Source organism: Brachycentrus maculatus, unplaced genomic scaffold (genome assembly GCF_059751285.1).
Source record: "Brachycentrus maculatus isolate JH-2025_06_01 unplaced genomic scaffold, ASM5975128v1 h1tg000264l, whole genome shotgun sequence".
Classification (NCBI taxonomy): Eukaryota; Metazoa; Arthropoda; class Insecta; order Trichoptera; family Brachycentridae; genus Brachycentrus; species Brachycentrus maculatus.
In genome coordinates this window covers 86,376-107,018 of record NW_028281015.1, presented here as the reverse complement: position 1 = coordinate 107,018, position 20,643 = coordinate 86,376, and the positions used below count along the sequence as shown (strand labels likewise).

At 29.4% G+C, this 20,643-nt stretch overlaps 1 protein-coding gene across 1 annotated transcript in view; it reads right to left on the bottom strand.

Moving 5' to 3' along the window:
- LOC148305701 (lachesin-like) overlaps positions 1-20,176 on the bottom strand; it is a 168,609-nt gene extending 148,433 nt beyond the window's left edge. The window contains exon 1 of the mRNA XM_088266294.1: positions 19,872-20,176. Coding sequence (XP_088122420.1) covers positions 19,872-19,965 — 94 coding nt within the window. The 5' untranslated portion in view covers positions 19,966-20,176. The remainder of the gene's footprint in view (positions 1-19,871) is intronic.
- Positions 20,177-20,643: the final 467 nt, after the last annotated feature.

Genomic DNA, 20,643 nt, shown 5'->3' with positions numbered 1-20,643 from the left:
ATCTAAAAACACCTTTCTTAATTTTATCGATAGTGCTTATCTCAGTCAAACATTAGTTCCTTATGTCACCATTTATCCAATAAATGTAGCTATGTAATATCTATGTAGAATTTTAATGCAAAGAAGAGAAATATGATGTAGTTTAAACTATATATTTATTTTAATTTTTATCGCTAGAGTCAAGAGAATTTGAAACTTGATTTTGCGCTTGATGGGTAGATTTACAAATCAACGCCTCGGTCATCAATGAATTGAAAATAAAACAACCCTTCTGTACAGTCTGGTTGTAATTTACTCTACAATACTTTGTACACGTAATGCAATACTTCGGTTATATGGTCGTAAGAGGCGCCCCAGATAGTGAAAAATAATAGATTGGGGACGATCAAGAGGACGTCAGGACTCTCCTGAAAACTCTGAGAGTGGCTCAAGATCCTGGAAATGTATTTTTTTTATCTGCCTTTAGATGAGCCTACGATTCATGTTTGTATTGATAGTAAATTACTAGAAGGCAAGATGCTCTGTCGAAACTAAGACTTTATACAAAGTAGTCAAATACTCAAAACTCCACTCTGCCGATGCGAACTCGCCGACCTCTTACTTTCATCTATTTCGGTGTTTATTTTCAAAGGCAAAATTTCAATAGTTGATGCGAATAACAGGTTGCGTTTTAAAAACCATAAATAAATATAAATAAGATACTCTTACGTTTCGGGTAAAGTTGAGAACATTGAAAATAATATAACAACCTTCGATATGAATACATTTCTCGAGCATAATCTCCTTTCTCGCGTGAGTGGTCTCACGAGCTACAGAAACCTTTGAGCATAAAAATGAGTCTACTTTTCACCCCAACTACCCCGATGGTACGTTTTCCCATTAAATAAATACAAGGGTTTGTACGCAATAAAAATCGGCTCAAACTTCATGTGATTTGTCATTTTTAGGTTTGAAGTACTGCCCTCGAAAAATAATCTTTAATATTAAGCATTTTTCAATCATTCGGAACAATGAATCGTCAAAGCATACCGTTGCTATGAAGTTATATGACGACAGTATTGACATGAAAGGGTTGAAAGTAAAGAGCATGGAATAATATCCTTTATGGTAAAGTAGGTTATACATTATTATCCTTTCACACATAAGCCACTTAACTCGTATGCCGATCCGTATTTTTTCCCCTTTCACTTGTGAGTGTTTTCAAAACAACATTGTATTGAAAGTTATATCACAAAAGATATTTTCCATCAGATTTTTGGGAGATTTTTTCCGATTATTGTAATCTGAAAAAAGTAAAAAGCGATTGGAAAATACAAAATTCCCGATGGGATTTTTTGATATCCATTATTTCTTTTACATAATTTCAATGTGTTGATGTGAGGCATCTGTAACTTGATTTATCATTAAGAACCATTTTTAATTTAAACTTGTACATATTCTATGTATTTATTTTTGGGATCTCATCAAAGATGTAGAAGAATATGGAAGTCTGGGCATTTATGGGGCATATAAGTATTTGGAGACACTCAAAATGTTGTATGTTTAATCAAAAGTTAATCTATTATTTATAAAAACAGGAGTAATCAAACAATTATAAACAATAATAATAAATACAATTAAAACACAACTTATTAATTTGCCTTATGGAATAAAAAGATATTTTAAATATAAAATGAATATAAAACACTTGTAAGAGTCCACTTTTATGTAAAAGCAAGATTCAAGAACAACAAGTGAAAAAACTAATTGTTTGTATTTCCGCGTGTTGTTGAGAATATCTGTTGTTTTTGAATTTAGACGTATTTACATAATTAAACTCAAAAGTGGTTTACACAAGTATTTTACTATTTTATTTATCAATGAAGTAAGTATTGCTTTGTATGTACTAAAACTACCTATGCTGAACTATTTTTTCAACAGTAATTGAAAATGTAATACAATATTTTATTACTATCTTAAAATGTTTTATAAAAAATTACCTTTCAACACTAGGCACGTTAACATTGACTAAAGTATGTCTTCAAAGTGTTTGCTCGACAATACAATATAAAATAATATTATTTTAGGAATTTATTCATCATTTGCCATTCAGGAGTAATTACCATTATTAATTTTCGGAATTTCTATAAACGGTAAGGCGATTTCGAGCCATCAAAGTCCTTTGACAAGCATAATACAAATTTTAATGTGTAAATAAATATTTTCTTCTGAAAATTCAAACCGAATTCGACATCAGTGGTCTTAGAACTCACAAAAGAGTCTATATTCTAATTTAAATGGAGAGTAATTTAATGTGTTTTATTTTGGATGTGTACCGACTTGTGTATATGTGTATATATATATATATATATATATATATATATATATATATATATATATATATATATATATATATATTGTATATATATATATATATATATATATATAAAAAATATATATATATATATATATATATATATATATATATATATATATATATATATATATATATATATATATATATATATATATATTTATATATATATATATATATATATATATATATATAGGCAGAAAGAAGAGAACGCCATACCACTCTGTCTTTGCAAACATTATTCGCCTCTTCCACATTCATGCATCTTCTCACACAAACCCTCCGATTATTTCAACTCCTTACCCAGCTTCCAAATATTTCACAAAAATACATTTTACATTTTTGTTTTATTTTACCTACATTAAAGAATGAGAAATTTGTTTCGGTGAAATATCATTTAAAATCGTCAAATTGAAATCAAAGGCGACGACATTTTCCGGAAGTCAGAAACTTATAAAAATATAATAGGTACTTTAAAAATGTAACTTTGAACGAGTCCACTAAAATTTAGAAAGTTTTAATTCGATTTCTTGTAATAAATTTTAACGTTCTCGGTTCGGGACCTTGAAATATTTTCACTCGATTTTCTTTATTATAAAGTTTTATGCACTGTTTACCAATTCCAAAAAAATCCGTTAAAAAATTATATATTTAGGTATATATTTATAAATATATGTGTGTGTACTACTGGAGTGTAAGAGCAAATATCCACATGGTTCCTATACATATACGTATGTATACATAATGTAGTATGAAAACAGTTAATGTGAGATTTATACTTACATTTCAAATTTAAGCTTCACTCGGTTTGAAAATAGTTTTATTACTAATTACATGCACTTTTCAATTCAAATATATATTTAAACCAATATTTCTTGAAATCTATTGTGATACTTTACGGTGTTTTAAAATGATGCGGAATCCATGGAAACACGTGTCACAAAAGATTTTGTGAAATAGTGGTATTAACCAATTCAAATGTAATTTAAAAATAGATAGATACTACCACAAACAACTGCCGAATCAATAAATGAGTATATATTATTATTTAAAATTAATACTCAGATTGATCAAATGGCTTTTACGTACATCTGTTATGAAATCAATATCAAGCTTTATAAATTCAGCGTTGTAGCCCATAATAAAATGAGCTACCTGGAAAAAATGGGTCAAAGGAAAACAATTCTTTGAGGTAAAACTTTTTTCTTCTTGATTTATATATTTAGGATATTAATTAACATTATATTGTTAAGAAAACAAAGTATTTTGTTTCGTAACCGGATTACGGAGTTTTTTTAGTCCTGTTGACGTTGATATGTGAAATGTTCCGAAAAAGTTAATGATGTGAGAGAGTTCTATTACTTTATTTCATCAGTCTTATTTGTAGGGGAAGGAAGCTGTTCGTTTTTACGAATATTACAATAATCTGGGCAAGTATTCATCCATATGTATATTTTTGTGTATTACTCACAAAATTTTTAGAAAATAACCTATGGATCATCATAGTTACGACTGTTACACACATTTTTCCAAATCCATAGTTAATTTTTATTTTTTATTTTTGTGTGGTGATATACCTGGGTTTGAAATGCTGGGAAATGGGGAAATTACGATAAAACAGGGTGTCGAATCCATATTTGGAAAGTTTTTTAGGGATGAAAAGATTGATAAAGATAAAGAAAGGTGAATGAATGCTAGGAACACAGTAAATGGTGTACTGAAATCATTAATAGCAAATTTCGCCTATCAGCGAAAGAGAAGCTGGCAGTATACAACGGTGTCCTAATCCCATCTCAAATGTTTGGAATTGAAGCATTAAGTTAGAAAAATAGGACGAAGTTAGACTAAATGCGATCCCTCAGACGAATATATGGGAAATCAATGTAAGGTACATGTTAAATGGTGTAAAAATGAAAGATAGCCGAAATAAACAGGATTCTAAGATAAATTAATTCAAAAAGCATGTTTTTCTGTTTTCGTCATCTTTTCATTGGAAATTATAAATTCTGATTTCAAATTATTCGCAGTTAGATTAAGTGCGAGTGTAAAATTTTTCAAAACCTGCAATTTGTAGTCTCGCGGTAAGTATATTATTTATTAACTTTTAATTATTTCAATGTTTTAGAATTAGAACATAACCCCTGAGGATGACAAGGTTCTTGTCGAAACCGGTTGGAAAAAATGTACCAATAAAAATGGTTTAAACAAAGTTGTTTTATTTTATAAAATGTGACACAAAGTATCTGCAAAAAACATTCAAGAAAAGTATATTATTTAATTAGTGGGTAGTGAGTACATGAGAAATCCTAAATTACTGTTACCCCTTATTTTATAGAAAATAGCGTTGTGCAGCAATGGTTGATAAAAATGAATGTTTTAAAAAACTAAATAGTTTTTAGAGAGTGAGAAATGTTTCCAGATTTAGATTATTACGAGTAAAGTTGGAATATTCATGATAGAGTAGAAGTAGATGGTTGATTATAAGGAGAGACGCTGAAACTAGAAGTCTTAAGAGAAAAAAATATACTATTGTCTTATATTAGCATGCTCCAGGTCTCTTTACACGGTAGCTGAGTTCTCGGATTGAAAAATCAGGTTGTTTTGAAAACTTTTGTTTGTTTTTTTCGTAAGGAATAAAGAATGGTTCAAATTTCTACCATCCATTATACCTATCAACAGATAAGACTGTAATTGGTGAACTCTTATTTTCATTTGCATAATACTAATTGGGTACTCCACCTCCTTAGTGTAATGGTCAGCATGCTCGGCTACCGTTCTGGAGGTCCCCGGTTCAATTCACAGGGAGGGGTCAAATAAATACATGTGATATATTCCCAATATTTATTCAATATTACGCTAGACTGATGCCTGAAGCGGAGGGCTGATCACCTTTCATTCATGTGTTAACGATCAAGATAACACTGCGTTTATACGATGCAGTGCCCTATGCACCATTGGGGTGCGGATAAGAGTTTAAAATGTTTGTTAAGGTACTCATTTTACCACAGCTAAAAAAATGTCAAATAAATATTTACAACAGTTTCAGTGTGTCCAAATACTTGTTCACAAATCTGAATTATCTCCAAGTATAGGAGTTAAACCAGCCTTTGACGGTCGTCAGCCCCGCAAATGCCCAGACTTCAATATTCTTCTCCATCTTTGATGAGATCTCAAAAATAATACGAAAAATTAATATTTAGGGAAGATATTTTTTTACACATTTTACAAGGTAAGTGTAGTTAAAAATGAGTGAAAGAAGACCGAAGATAAATTTGCATGACCAAGCATTTTAAATACATGAACGTGGCCAGGAGTCAGAATGATTGTCGGGTTTGTATGAAGAGATGCATGAATCGTATTTTTTTTGCAAATTCGTGGCCATTTGTGAGGTATCGAAGTTTTAAAAAGAACTATGTTCGAACCATTCAAATCATTGTCATGCAAATTTTCGTGTTTCTCATTGTTTCCTGAATAAAGCTTGTGAATGTAATTCAATCTACAAGATAGTTACATTGTCAACAGCATAGTTGGAGAGAGTGGCGTGTCGTCACTTTAGATTCCCTTCTCTCTTTTATAGAAAATTTTATAAAAGTATAGGATTAAAATTTTGTTTGTTTTTTTTTTTTTATATACACGAGTATCTCAAATAGCAGGTCTTCAATACCTTTACATGACGAAAGACATAACAGGCCCCTTAGCTTTTTATTGAATTAATAACTGATTTATTTCATTTTATATATTTTTCATACTTTGAATTACGTAAAGGCTATATTGATTTCAAAATATAATAATAATAATAGTGTTGAGATGATTTGGACATGTAGAACGAATGAGTGAGGAAAGAACGGTAAAACAAATTTATGAGGTGAATGTTATTGGAAAAAGAAGCAGAGGAAGACCGAGAAAAACAAGGCACGATAAGGTATGCCAAATACTTTAAAGTGGTCAGGTTAGGAGTCGTAACAATCGGCGGGTATGTATGAGGAGGTGCATGAACGTGGAAGAGGCGAAGAATGTTTGCAAGGACAGAGTGGTGTGGCGCTCTATTCTCTCTGCCTACCCCTGCGGGGAAGCGGCGTGATGGTTAGTTAGTTAGTTAGTTTTAAATATAATAATAAATACATTGAAGTTAGAAAAACAAATGAATTAAAAAAACGATGCGACAGCAAGTCAATTCCTAATATTGACGACGCGGGAAAATGTGAATTTTATTCAAATAAATCGTGTGTATGAACGAGAAATAATTTTATGTTTCGATTTATGTTAAAAATATTTCATTGCATGTTATTGCTTTGTTGTTTGTAAATTTAGAAATAATTTTCTCCTAACATGGCACATTCGTACAATTTTTATTATTTATTTTACTTAAATACTGTCAAAACGTTCATTTGTATTTATTTCACATTTGCAAATGTTAAAAAAAAAACATTTAAACTCGAAAAGATATTGTTTTATGCTAATGCATAAAACTTCGTTTATTAATTTTCATTTACGTTTTACTTGCTTATACTAAATTTAATAGACTATTTGGTCTGAGTCTGTTGATGATGTCGGTAACGACGTCACCAGTCTGATGATGTCGGTAACGACGACACCAGTCTGATGATGTCGGTAACGACGAAACCCGGTCGCTGGTCAAATAAAAATAAAGTGGAAAAGCTAAAAATATTGGTTTTTATCTTACAATATATTAAAAATGCAATTCTATCACGAAGTGTCAGTGGATAATATAAATCTATTAATAGACTATTAATGAACTAGAATTAGTAGTATTCGGCAAGTACTTAATACATGAATTAAAATGATAGATTTTACTACAAAGTGACTGCTGAATCAGTCAATGAAGTAATTAATGAAAACAAAAAAAATACTAAAACTAAATTCTTTAGTTTATAACAATTAAATTTAAAATTATTTTTTGACATCTCATCAAAGATGAAGAAGAATATGGAAATCTGTGTATTTACGGGGCTGACGACCGTCATAGGCTGGTTTAAGTGATCACTTTACACACGTGTAACATTCACCAATTCTACCCATTATTGACAACCACACTACTCAAATTCTTGGAAGTTCTGTATATATGAACTAATTTAGTAACCTTATTCTTGAATCACTAGAACTTCACTAGAGACATCTATTGGTGAGATATAAGTATTTGGACACACTCAAAATGTTGTAATTAAATTTTATATTTTCTTTATAAATGTTCTCCTTTGAATTCTAATAGTCGTACTCAAATTTTGGTACTGCACGTAACTTTATAGCTAGTATCATATACGTGTCTCTCATACTCGATTTCACGGTTATTGGACATAAAATTTATCTTCGAATTGCGATAAACATGTCCTTAATTCTTTATGACCTTTTCTATAAAGGGGTTATTAAAACTACGAAAAAACAACCCTTGTGAATCCTTTTTTATTGATTGCCAAATCGGTCGTAATAGTAAATACACTTTTTATCCTTTATCTTTACAATGTAATATTTTATGCAAGGGGTTTGGTAGTAAAGTACTGACTTTGTAAGATGCAAAAATATTGTTTTTGATTCATTTTTATTACAACCGTTTATTTTATTAAACTTTCTTTGGACCGATTATGATTTTTTTTATTATTATATTTTGAGATTGAAATTACATCAACCTCAATGCTTATATATTCGGTAAGAACAAAATATTCAATTATAACCATAAAAATATATTTTTCTCCATTGACAATATAATATTTAAAATATTGATTAAAATAAAAAATAAACTAAATAACATAATTTGAGTAATGTGGTTATGAATAATGGTTAGAATGGTGAATCGTTGTACGTGTGTAAAGTGATCACTTTAACAGATAGGATAAACTTCCGTTTTCTTATTCATCTGTGTTGAGTTTGCAAATTGGAAAAAAATAATATTTCTTGCTTTCATGGATGTCTTTTTGAAATTGGTGGTAGTCAAAATAGAGACTTTTTTTTCACAGATGGGAATCGTCTCAATAACTCCACAGTTCCTATTTATAAATGTTTTTTGATATTTTGAATAATTGAAAGGTGGTAAGAGTTTTTTTAAATAATTTATGTCTTTGGATAAAATTATGGAAATAAAACACTCGACACCTATGATTTTTAGCCATAACAAAATAGTGACTTTTTTTGGTATATTACAGTTGCCGTGTTTGAAGTAATTATTGAATTCAAGGCTTTGTGGACATGTGTTTCATTCCATGCTAATTGTCAAACTATATTTCAACCACATTACTCAAATACCAAAACTATGAGAATATTCTCACAGGAATAAAGTGTGTCCAAATACTTATTCACTAATCTGGGTTTTCCCCACTTAGGAGTCATTTTTAGATATTTTGACATCTCAAAATAGATAAATAATTATATGGAAGTCTGGGTATTTACGAAGCTGACGATCGTCGTGGGCTGGTTTAAGTGCTCACATAACACACGTGTAACATTCACCAATTCTACCCCTTATTGACAACCACACTACTAAAATTCTTGGAAGTTCTATAATGAACCAATGAGATAAAAAAAAAACTTTTTATTGAGCAGAAACTCTTATATCAGTATGTGAGGTCCGAATCCTGGATTAAAATCACATATATGAGAAACGCCATAAAATATCATTTTCATTTTTATTATTAAAGCTTATAATTTGACTAGTTTATTTACAACATTTTGAGTGTGTCCAAAAACTTTTAAAAAAATCTGGATATTAGAGAAAGTCCTGATTTGTGAACAAGTATTTGGACACACTCAAAATCCACTTTCTACACATGATTAACATCCATGCTACTCAAATTTTTGGAACTTCTAGATATATGATTTATCTCATGACACAGTATATACGAGTTTACAAAAGACATCTTAGTTGGATTCAAAAAGATTTTATTTAGAAGAAAATGTTTTTATTTGTATGCAATATCTGAACCCCGGTTTAATTTTACATACTGAAAAACGCCTTACAACATGATTAAAAATTTTTATGTAGCTTATATTTTTTTCTATGATAGGTTATAAGCCCTTAAAATACCCAGACTTCCATATTCTTCTTCATCTACGAGTGTATTGAGATGTCAAAAATAAAAAAATAAATAAAAAATAATGTTTTTATTTAATAAATTTTGCGTTGTTTATTATTATTACCAATGCCAACTATATAAAAAATAGGATAACTAGGGACTGACTTCAATATAAAGGGTGAAAATCTTTAAATAGAGGAAATATAACGACAATTCTGTTACATGTCAAATACGTCGAATTAAAAATAAGAAAAACTAACGAGTAAACTATCAATATGTTATTGGATATATAAATGTTACCTTGACAAAAAACGTTTCATTTATTCCGGAAGTATTTTATTCCATTGATATATTAATACCGGAAGGACGGAGAGAACTCAAGGAAACATCAAACTGTCAATTTAATTTTGATTGATATTCTCGTACATGATACCTAACTAATGTGTTTTATGGAAGTTACTGTTTCCAAAGCAGACATTTATTTGTATTTGATTGTTATTTATTTCGAAATTCTACCAATGTCTTACTTTTATTGAATTGGCTACAAAAATAAATTTACTACATGACAAACAAAATATTTATATTTTTAATTTATTTTTTCATATACCTAGTTATAAACTAACATCAGTTTTTGAAGTGTCGATTTAATCTCTATAAAACAAAAAAACACTGTTTATATTAATTTAATTTTGTATTTTAATTACAATAGCTAAATTTAATTATAAAATATCTGAAGTGTATTGCTGTCACGTTGAACCGATGGTGCTGCCATTGCGGTAAAAAAGTAATGTTTAAAAACGCACACCAGTCACAGGTAGTAATAAACATCCCCATCCAAAGCAACAATATGTGACAAATTTTAAATCAATCAGTGAATAATCTGAAAAGATTTGAGAGTTTGCAGGAATATTTACATCAAGCAAAATAAAGCAGAGGAAACAAGTTTGTCCGAAATTGGTATCGTCTATGTAAGTGTCCATAATAAAATGACCTACAACCTAAGAACGAGGAGAGCTGACCCCAAATCTACGAACACGATAAGTTGGGATAGAGCCAGGATGAAGAATATATATTTATATATATATATATATATATATATATATATATATATATATATATATATATATATATATATATATATATATATATATATATATATATATATATATATATATATATATATATATATATATATATATATATATATATATATATATATATATATATATATATATATATATATATATATATATATATGTATATATATATATATATATATATATATATATATATATATATATATATACATATATATACATATATATTTATATGTATATTAAATAATACTTCACGACCAACTAATAATTATACTAATGATCAAATACACTTCCTACGCGGAGTGTAATTTGATATTACGACTTAAAACTAATTATTTATTCCTTTGTAAGGGATTAATTAATTAAGAGCTTGAAGCAGAATTTATTAATTAAAGCGTTAATTATGATTTTAGTAGAATAGTTTTTTTCTTAGCTTAAAAATAGCTATTAATAAAATACTTGCCTAGTGGTTGGGATATAAGATGCCTTTCAACTTTTTTATCGTTGATACAAATTATATCGAATTTATTTTCGTCCGGTAGGTAAACATATTTTTTAAACGAAGAAAAACTAATTTTTTTTTTCCACAAATAAGTTTATTTTAACATTAAGTAGAAAAACAGTTGTGAATTTTTATAACACTGCGTACATTTATTTTGTAAGTTTTTGTTTTTTTTTTCAGTTTTCATATTTTTCACAAAAATGTTAGTAATATAAGTATATAACCTCACACCGTGGTTTTATACTAATATTACAAGTATTGTTGTAAAAAAATTAAAGTTATAATGACTAACCATAATGTTAACGCTTTAAATATTAATAGTTTTGAAATACAAAAACTTTATAACTATATTAATAAAAATTCAGTGTTACTCGTTCTCTAATAAAAAGAGCTAAGTCCCTTTTTTGGAGTGACACAGCGTAACTTGAATAATATATTTCAAGTAAATTGAAATGTTTAATCTATGTACTATATTTGTAACAAGACTAAGACAATTATTACAACAAAGATTAAATAAAATTCAAAAACATGTTTTTCATTTTTTCACATAAAAACATGGTTTTCGATAAAAAAAATATTAATATTTTGTTAGATTTATATTACCACTGACACTTCGTGATGGAATTGCATTTTAATATATTATAAGATTAAAACCAATATTTTTAGCTTTTCCACTTTATTTTTATTTGACCAGCGACCGGGTTTCGTCGTTACCGACATCCTGTCTGATGATGTCGGTAACGACGAAACCCGGTCGTTGGTCAAATAAAAACAAAGTGGAAAAGCTAAAAATATTGGTTTTAATCTAATAATATATTAATATTTTGTATTACTAAAAGACATAATGGTGGCCCGCAAAATAAATTTAATAATTGTATACATACATGTATAATATGCAGGTAGCTACAAAACTTATAAACGTCATGATTTTGATAGAAAATTAGTAATGTGTTCTAATTTATGCATACATAATAGTATGGTTTATTAATATTAATAAAGGTAAATTATTTTATATTACAACAAAGCATACTTCATTAGGCAGTCAAATACAACAAAATATGATTTCAACTCAGAAATTTCTGTCGTTCTCGTGACATTTGATAATTTTCGTATGGATTTCCGGATTCCTTAATTTTATTTTTAATGTATGTTTACGAGGTGTGTTCAAAAAGTATCACAAATTTTAAATTTCCGTGAGTTACGTTTATTCTTTAGTACTATTATTAGTAAGTACTCATGTCTCTAACTTATGCCGACAAGTACGGCCATTTTAAATGTTTAGTTAATTTGCAGTTACAAAAATGATTTTTTGAAGAGCTTAGAGGATTGGAAACAAATTTTGGCACAAGTGTGTAATATCTGGTGAGGAGTGCTTAGCAAAGGAACAAAATAGACATTCGGGAATCAATAAATAATTTTTGAAAAATATTGTACATAATTCTCGTTACCTTTTGAACAGACCTCGTATACCTACACATTTCCCGTCTAACACACCTAGACGTACTATGTAATCAAAAATATTTTTCCGCTGAAAAGTGAAAATTGGTTCCTTTGTTAATACCGAGCGGAAATCTGTACAAAAGAGCACTGAAAACATCTCTAAAAAAATCTCCTTTTTTAAATTTTCGGTTGGTTGAAATTCTTGAATGAATTACTACACCCTTGAAGATAAGTGAACCCAATAATAAAAGTACTATTTTTATCCGAAGGTGATCAATATTATACGCTCTTTTTTGGTATTTTATTTGAAAAGGTCAACAAATTTTGCCCATTAGGGTGGAGTTACAAAAGTACGTAGGTACAAAACCAATGACGATAGCCAAAAATAAGAGTAAAACGTTTACGGATTACCTAAGACTTAGATGAACAAACTCTAAAGAAGATAAAGTTGGGCGACTTCAATATGGTTCAAAACCTTAGTATGTGTCGGTGGTTCTCAACTTTTATTACATGTCCCCTCTTTGTTAAATTGATTTTTTTATTAACTTTTAATATTAATTTGGGATCACGCTATTAAAAATACAAAATGGCGCCTTCCGTAAAAGGACATGGTTTCGAATAATTATTTTCTTGAGTATTATTAAAATTAAAATGCATTTTTTGGTATATCGTGTAAGATTTTCTTTTAAAGAAAGAAAGCCTTTGTAAGGGTAGTGAAAACGTTGATAGAAGGAAATGAATGGAGGAAAAAACGATGTAAAATAATCAGAAATGAATAGTTTTAAATCAAAAGAAAGACAATATAATAAAAGTTAAAAAATCACCACTGTTTTTTTTGACAAATTCATTTATGTAACGGAATACTCATCGGACAAATGAAACCACCTAATAAAAACTGTAAAGCAATTAATCGATACGATAATTGATCAAATGTTCAATCATCTGATCACCATACCAACTCACAATAAACCGAAAAAAAAAATTCATAATATTTTCGACAAGTCACGGCCATTTTGCCTTTGGTGCACCAATCAAATACTTGAGAACAACTGACGTAGTAACACATACTCACATATAAAAGAATTTTATGAGTGATTTTCGATGACACAAAATAAACATATTTTTCTTTTCTAATCATACTTTAAGAAAGATTTCGCCAATTTATAACCGGAGGAAAAACAAATGTTGATATTTCTCCTTCTTCCAAGAAAAATCTGTTTATCGTTGTTGTGACATAACCTAAGATAGTTGCATTATATCCCTTGACGGAGTTTTAGAAAATTGAGTAAACTTTCTACTCAAAAGTTTTGCTGTTTTCAGTTGTATTATTTTTGTACATTTGATAGAGTTACCATCCCCAGAGACTAGACATACATTCCCAAACATAATTTGTGTTTAGTTTTCAAAACATTTGCCAGGAGACAGCAAACATTACGTACAACGAATGCACCACGTCATGCATCGGTGAAAGATAATCTCATAATTTACTTTTTCACAAAAATTAAATTTCTTTATACTAATTGCCTTGGATATTTTTAAATACAATAATATTTAAACAATAGTAAATTTTTTTGTTTGTTTATAATTACTTAATATCACATCTTGATAACTAACGTAAGAAGAACTATTATATCTGTATGTTTTATTGCCTTAATTATAGTATAAAGCTAATGTAGTTCATAAATACCGCTGTTAACATATTAAGAACAAACGCAAAAACATATATTTTGACAAGCAAATATTTTATTTTTCGATTTTTCAACAAAGGTAAAGAAGTAAACTACATATATGGTCATTTAAATATATTATTTATATTGAGATATCAATAAAATATTGATTTAAACACCCATCAAACATTTTTTTAAGTAAAATCCTGTAATTTTAAACAAAAATTTCCAAGTTCAAAATATACTGTAAATTAATTTGATGGCTTGATTTCTTTCTTGAAAAAATTGTTCAAGACAAAGATTCTGGAATGCCTATGTCAATAGAATGCAAGAAAATAGGCTGGCCCGAATTGTTCTTCAAGATAACCTAGACGGAAGAAGACCACCTCGAAGACCTCCAGACAGTTGGCAGTCAACATCACAACTGGCAGATAACGGAACAAATAGATCCGAGGAAGAAGAAGAAGAAGAAGAAGTTTTTGTTTAATTTATTTTCTTGGTACTTATCAAATAACATACAGGCACGCAAAAATTTTACATTTTGAATTTCATTATTTTAAATTTTTAAGTCTTTTAAAAAAATTTTTTTTTCGTAGGGATGAATTTTAATTCATCAGTGACCTTAATATCGTACTCCAAAACATATTTTCCATTTGTAAAATAAATGTCCCCCAATCTCAGCAACAACGGAGTAATCATATTAAAATAATATTTTCGGGTCGTCACAAACTCGGTAATGAGGAAAAACTCTTTTAAAACAGGTTCAACAATGAGTCGAGAACATTTTCACCAGATAACATTTCTAAACTTTCAACAAACGATTATTCAAACAATTTTTAGATTAAAGACAATACATTTGTCATTTTCAATGATAAAAATGTTGTCCAATCAAAGGGGACATATACATTGTGAATTTAAACAGATTGCCAATTTGGAAAATAAAGAAATTTTACAGCAAGTCAAACAGATCTGAATGATCTCGTTTGCTGAACGTATATTGGGGACCGCGTCCATTCTGCTGTAGTGCTAATATTTTGTGAATAAAATATTTTTTTTCTAATAAAACGTAAAAGATATACACCAGTTCACAGTGCGCACTAGTACTAATTCTTATATATGAAAGTGAAACGAGTTTACAAAAAATGATAAAAGTAGACTGAATGCATTAGAAGTGCGATATTAAGACGAAAGTTGGAAAGCAACGTATTTACGATAGATGTTCAAATGGTTAAGTAGTAAAATAATGAAATGCTGAGATATAAATAATTGGTAATTAAAAAAAAAGATGTCATCAACATGTAGAACGAAATAGTGAGAAAATAATGTTAAAACAAATAAATGCAGTCAGAAATAAAAAATAAAAAAAACACACAAGAAAAACAGGGAAAACATAGCATGATCGAGTGTTTCCAATTCTTGAGAGTGGATAAGTCAGGTTTTGGAATAATTGTCAAGTATGTATGTGGAGACGCATGAATGTGGAAGAGGCGAATTTTATTTTTTCAAAAACAGAGTGGCGTGATGTTTTATTTCCTCTGTCTACCCCTTAAAGGAAGCATAATGATGGTTGGTTGTAGGTTTTTTTTTAAATGAAGAATGTATTTTTTTACTGCAGACAAGCTTAAAATAGATAGGCTTAGTGGTTATTAAAAATAATATAGTATTTCTCACAAGTTTTTTTTCTGCAATAATAACCCCTCGCAATAAAACAATCAATTATTTCGCGTAATCGAAGTCGATCCGAACATTTTATAACGTTATTAAACATATGGGTTCCCGAAATGAGCTCTCTATCTCCTTTTATTGACCTGTCAATTGCACACAAATCATTCCCGACACGTGTTTGTATTAGAATAGACCTCCCGAATACTTTGACATTTCGAATAATGTTCATTCGGGCAGAGAACTCGACTTACATTAACCTGAAATGTTCGCGTATTATGGCGAACAGTATTCGTAATATATTGCTTAATTCGAATTCGCCAAAATTGTTTTATAACAACGACAGGGATGGCTCTAGGCCTCAAGGGTCTAAGGGCTCATTTTCCAGTGAGAGGCCCTTCAATTTCCCTGACAAAATAAAGTTTCAAGGATGAAAAATAATGAGATGAAAAACACAAATAAATCAAATATAATACTACCTTTATACTCGGCATTCTATTCGTTTGAAATACAGAGTAATTAAATTATAAACTTACTAATTGACCGACAACTATGCCGCTTCCCGCAGGGATAGGCAGAGGGAATAGAACGCCATTCATCTGTCTTTGGTAACATTTTTCGCCCTATCCAAATTGATGCATTTCCTCATATATATCCGCCGAATATTCCGGTTCCTGATCTGACCACATTCAATTATTTGTCATACTTAATAAAACAACGTTTTCGTCGGTTATCTCCTGCTACAATTTTCAATTACAATCGCCTCTATAATTTATTTAATTATTCTTTCCTTATTCATTTGTACCACATGTCCAAACACACGTTTCTTAATTCAATCGATAATGCTTATTTCAGCTTTGCATTCTTTCATTTTTTTTTTTTACCGTTAGAATATCTATTATACATAATTTTGCCGCACATTTGTCTGAGAGCTCACGTTTTGATTGCATTCAGTCTGCATTCATCCTTCTTCTGCCATTAAATTAATGTGATACTAATTTGATCGCTTATTATATAAAGGAAGATCGGTCCTACGCCTCAGGTACCAACCCAGGGTAATATCAAATAAATTTTAAAACGAAAACACTTCTATTTATTTTGACACCCCTAGGAATCGAACTCAAGACCTCTGGCTTGATAGCCGTATGCAATTTCCTCTATGATATAAAGGCGGACACTGTTTTAATTTAATTACTAAACTTTCACCATATAAATTTACTATATGAAGTTTCCTTTTGAAGTACACAACTATGGGTCATTGAATATGTCATTTTTAATTAATGGATATTGCATAATAGTTGCATGAATGTTTCGTTATATTTATAATGAGTCGGAACAATAGCTCTCTCACACTGATAGTTATCAACAAAGTGTAATCCAATACAATTGAACAATTAAATTGTATCTATTTTTTTATTTTTATTATTATTAAGTCCCTACTCGTTCACGATTGATTTTAGCTCTGACAAAAATTGAATCAAATCAGTATTAAAAATGTTTTTTTTTAATTATGTGATAAATTATGTTACAATTAATATTTTTAAATGCAGTGCTTTAAAGAATTGTGAATAGATAATTAGGTTTACTTGAGCAAATAAATGTCACGTTAAAGCAAAAACCCGTTTCAGCGATGAAAAACTAGTTGTTACTAAGAAAAACTAATACAGATAGTTTTATGATAGTAGATTAAGTGAATGACAATAACGTCTCTGCATTCCGAAAACTGTCACTAACCGAAATAAAACTCGAAGATAAACGGTTTTTTGTGTTACATATTTTACATACTTATATAAAGTATACAACGTTTTATGACAGTAGATTATGTGGATTGCAATATGTTCAAACGTGTCTACTTTACAAAAACTACCACTAACCGATATAACTCGAATGGAAATGATTTTTTATGTGATACATATTATGTTGTATAAAGTATAGAAAGTTTTATGACAGAGGATTATGTGAATTGTAACATGTTCAAACGTGTCTTTTTTCGAAAAATAATTTCTAACCGAAATAAAACCCGAATATAAACGATTTTCTAATGTTACATATACATATATAAAGTATGGAAGGTTTTATTATCTGGATTACAATATGTTCAAACGTATCTTCCCTACAAAAACTATCACTAACCGAAATATAACTAGAATATAAACGATTATTTATGTGTTATACACATAAATAATCGGAGATAATCCAGATTTTGTGAACAAGTATTTGGACACACTCAAAATGTTGCACATAATAAATGATTGTCATTTATAATTTTAAATTTTAAATGTAGAGACTATACGTAATTATACAAAGTTTAAAATTTCCGAGTACCTGACTGTGTTTTTAATGTTTAATTACTTTGTGCCGACATTATTAAAATTAATTAAGTATTTAATTGATAAAATGTATTTTGTTTAACAGAAATAACAAGATATTTTATAGTTTTATAAAAAAATATATAATTATGAATGTCATTACCAAACCTTTTTTGTTTTATTTTAATACGCACATCAGAAATAAACTGATTGAAAGTTTTATATAATTCTAATGAAATAAGAATAAAAAGAGTAAGTTAATAATTTTAACGGATCGATTTTATAGCAAGGAATATAAAAGTTTTATTAGCTTTGAATCAGAAAGAAATTAAAATTTTAATTGCTTGGAGGATTGTATGATTGAATTTATATTATCTTTCGATCAATTTTAACTGGCGTTCCGTGATTATCTTGTAAAATCATTATTAATTAAACTGATTGTATTCTTCTGTGTTATTTCGTAAGGAATGTAAGTCGATTGAGCCAAATTTTGTATTCTGACATTGTATTTATGTTTGGCTAAATTATGACTAAATAAAATGTAAATACCACATTCCAGGATTTATTTTCAGGGTGTCGAGTATTCAAGGTAATCAATAAATATTATTCTTAAGAATCATCGTTCAAGTGGTGATGCACAAAGTAAACTATGAGTGGCAAGCAGAGTTTATTATAATCTAGTTGGTTGTTAAAACCAATTAAGTAACTAATTAACCGTTATTTTTTTATTTTTCAACATCTCATCAAAGATGAAGAAGAATATGGAAGTCTGAGCATTTACGGGGCTGACGACCGTCATAGGCTGGTTTAAATGATCACTTTATACACGTGTTACATTCACCAATTCTACTCATTATTGACAACCACACTACTCAAATTCTTGGAAGTTCTATATATTTGAACCAATTTAGTCAATTTACGGTCGTCAGCCCCGTAAATGCCCAGACTTCCATATTCTTCTTCATCTTTGATGAGATGTTAAAAAAATAATTTGAAAATAACTCCTGCAATTGGATATAATTCAGATTTCGTGAACAAGTATTTGGACACACTCAAAATGTTGTAAATTAACTGTTACGCCACTTTTCGCAGGGATAGACAAATAACGCCACACCACTCTGTATTTGCAAACATTCTACGCCTCTTCCATAATCATGCATTCTCATACATACTTTCTTTTATAGTATTTTTTTTACATACTTGATTATGACACGTTTTTCTAGGTCTTCGTCTCCTTGTATTTCCTCATATTCATTACGTTCGCCTCATCAATTTGTTTTACTGTTAATTCACGGCTCATAATTTTGTTAAACTGTTCTTTCTTCATTCATTCGTTCCAAATGTCCAAACCATTTCAACTTAATTAATTTTATCGGCAATGCTTATCTCAGCCTTATATGTTTTTATTTTATTTTTTAACCATTCGAATATCTATTATACATAACTTTGCTGCACATTCGTTTAAGAAATCGCATTTTGATTGCATCCAATCTACTACCATCTTTATTTTGTCAACTTCAGGCTTAACTTCCATATATTACCAGGTTAGTACTAGATACAATTTAAACCTTAACATATATTAATTTATAATATACATATTGTTATTTTTTTTATTAATAAATTTATCACGTTTTTTATAAAACATACATTCATACATTTAACAGTATTTTTAAATAACGAGTTACCTCTCTTATCAACATTTTTTTTGACAATATGATGTGCACTCCGTGAATACTCGTACAATATTATTTAAGGGTATTTTTAAAATTTTGCAAAAAAATTCATGTCATTTTTAATATTTTAAAAAAAGACTCACCAATGACATCTCCAAAGGAAAGCGCCAGATACACAATGACAAAGATTGCAACAAACATTTTACAACGAGCGTACTTTAAACAAACTTTCAGCATTTTTCTAAACACGGCTATTTTTCAGGTACAAGTCATCTGCGAGTTCATTTGAATTTTTCAGGAAAGCATTCGAGAGCTCTTCCGCTTTCGAAATGCCCATCTGTCATTTTAGACTACGATTCTCGAAATTGAAACTTCCGCCGAGAGTGGAGAGTGTCTTTCGAGGTGCGGGAGGGGTGAAAGCTCGCGGGTTGGATGCCGGCCGATCACTGAGGCTAGAGCTTTCGGTACCGGAAGGTTTTGTTAAAGCTCCACCGGCGCCGGCGCAACCCGCCTGTTCGGCGATCGGGGAATTTCTCGGACACATTTCGAAGGATGGGGCACAACTTTTTGCCGAGGCGGGACAAAGTCATCCTACTAAGGGACAGTTGTATCCGGTTATCTGAAATCCTTAATTCAGTAAGTGCTTGATTTCCCGGTAGACAGCATTATTGTCGTGATGGAGATAATGCTCCTCTCGCTTAATTTACTTATTAAGTTTAGAGAAAAGACAGCCTTTATCCACACAATACTGTTGAGAAGGTAGAGATAGCGACAAACCATAAGCTTCTCGCGTTACTATTTACAATCCACGATAAACATTCATGCGTTAGCCAGATAAAATGACAAATATACGTTTTAAATTTGAGATTTAATTTGTTTATTGTAACTGCAGTTGGTAATATTCCATATTGAATT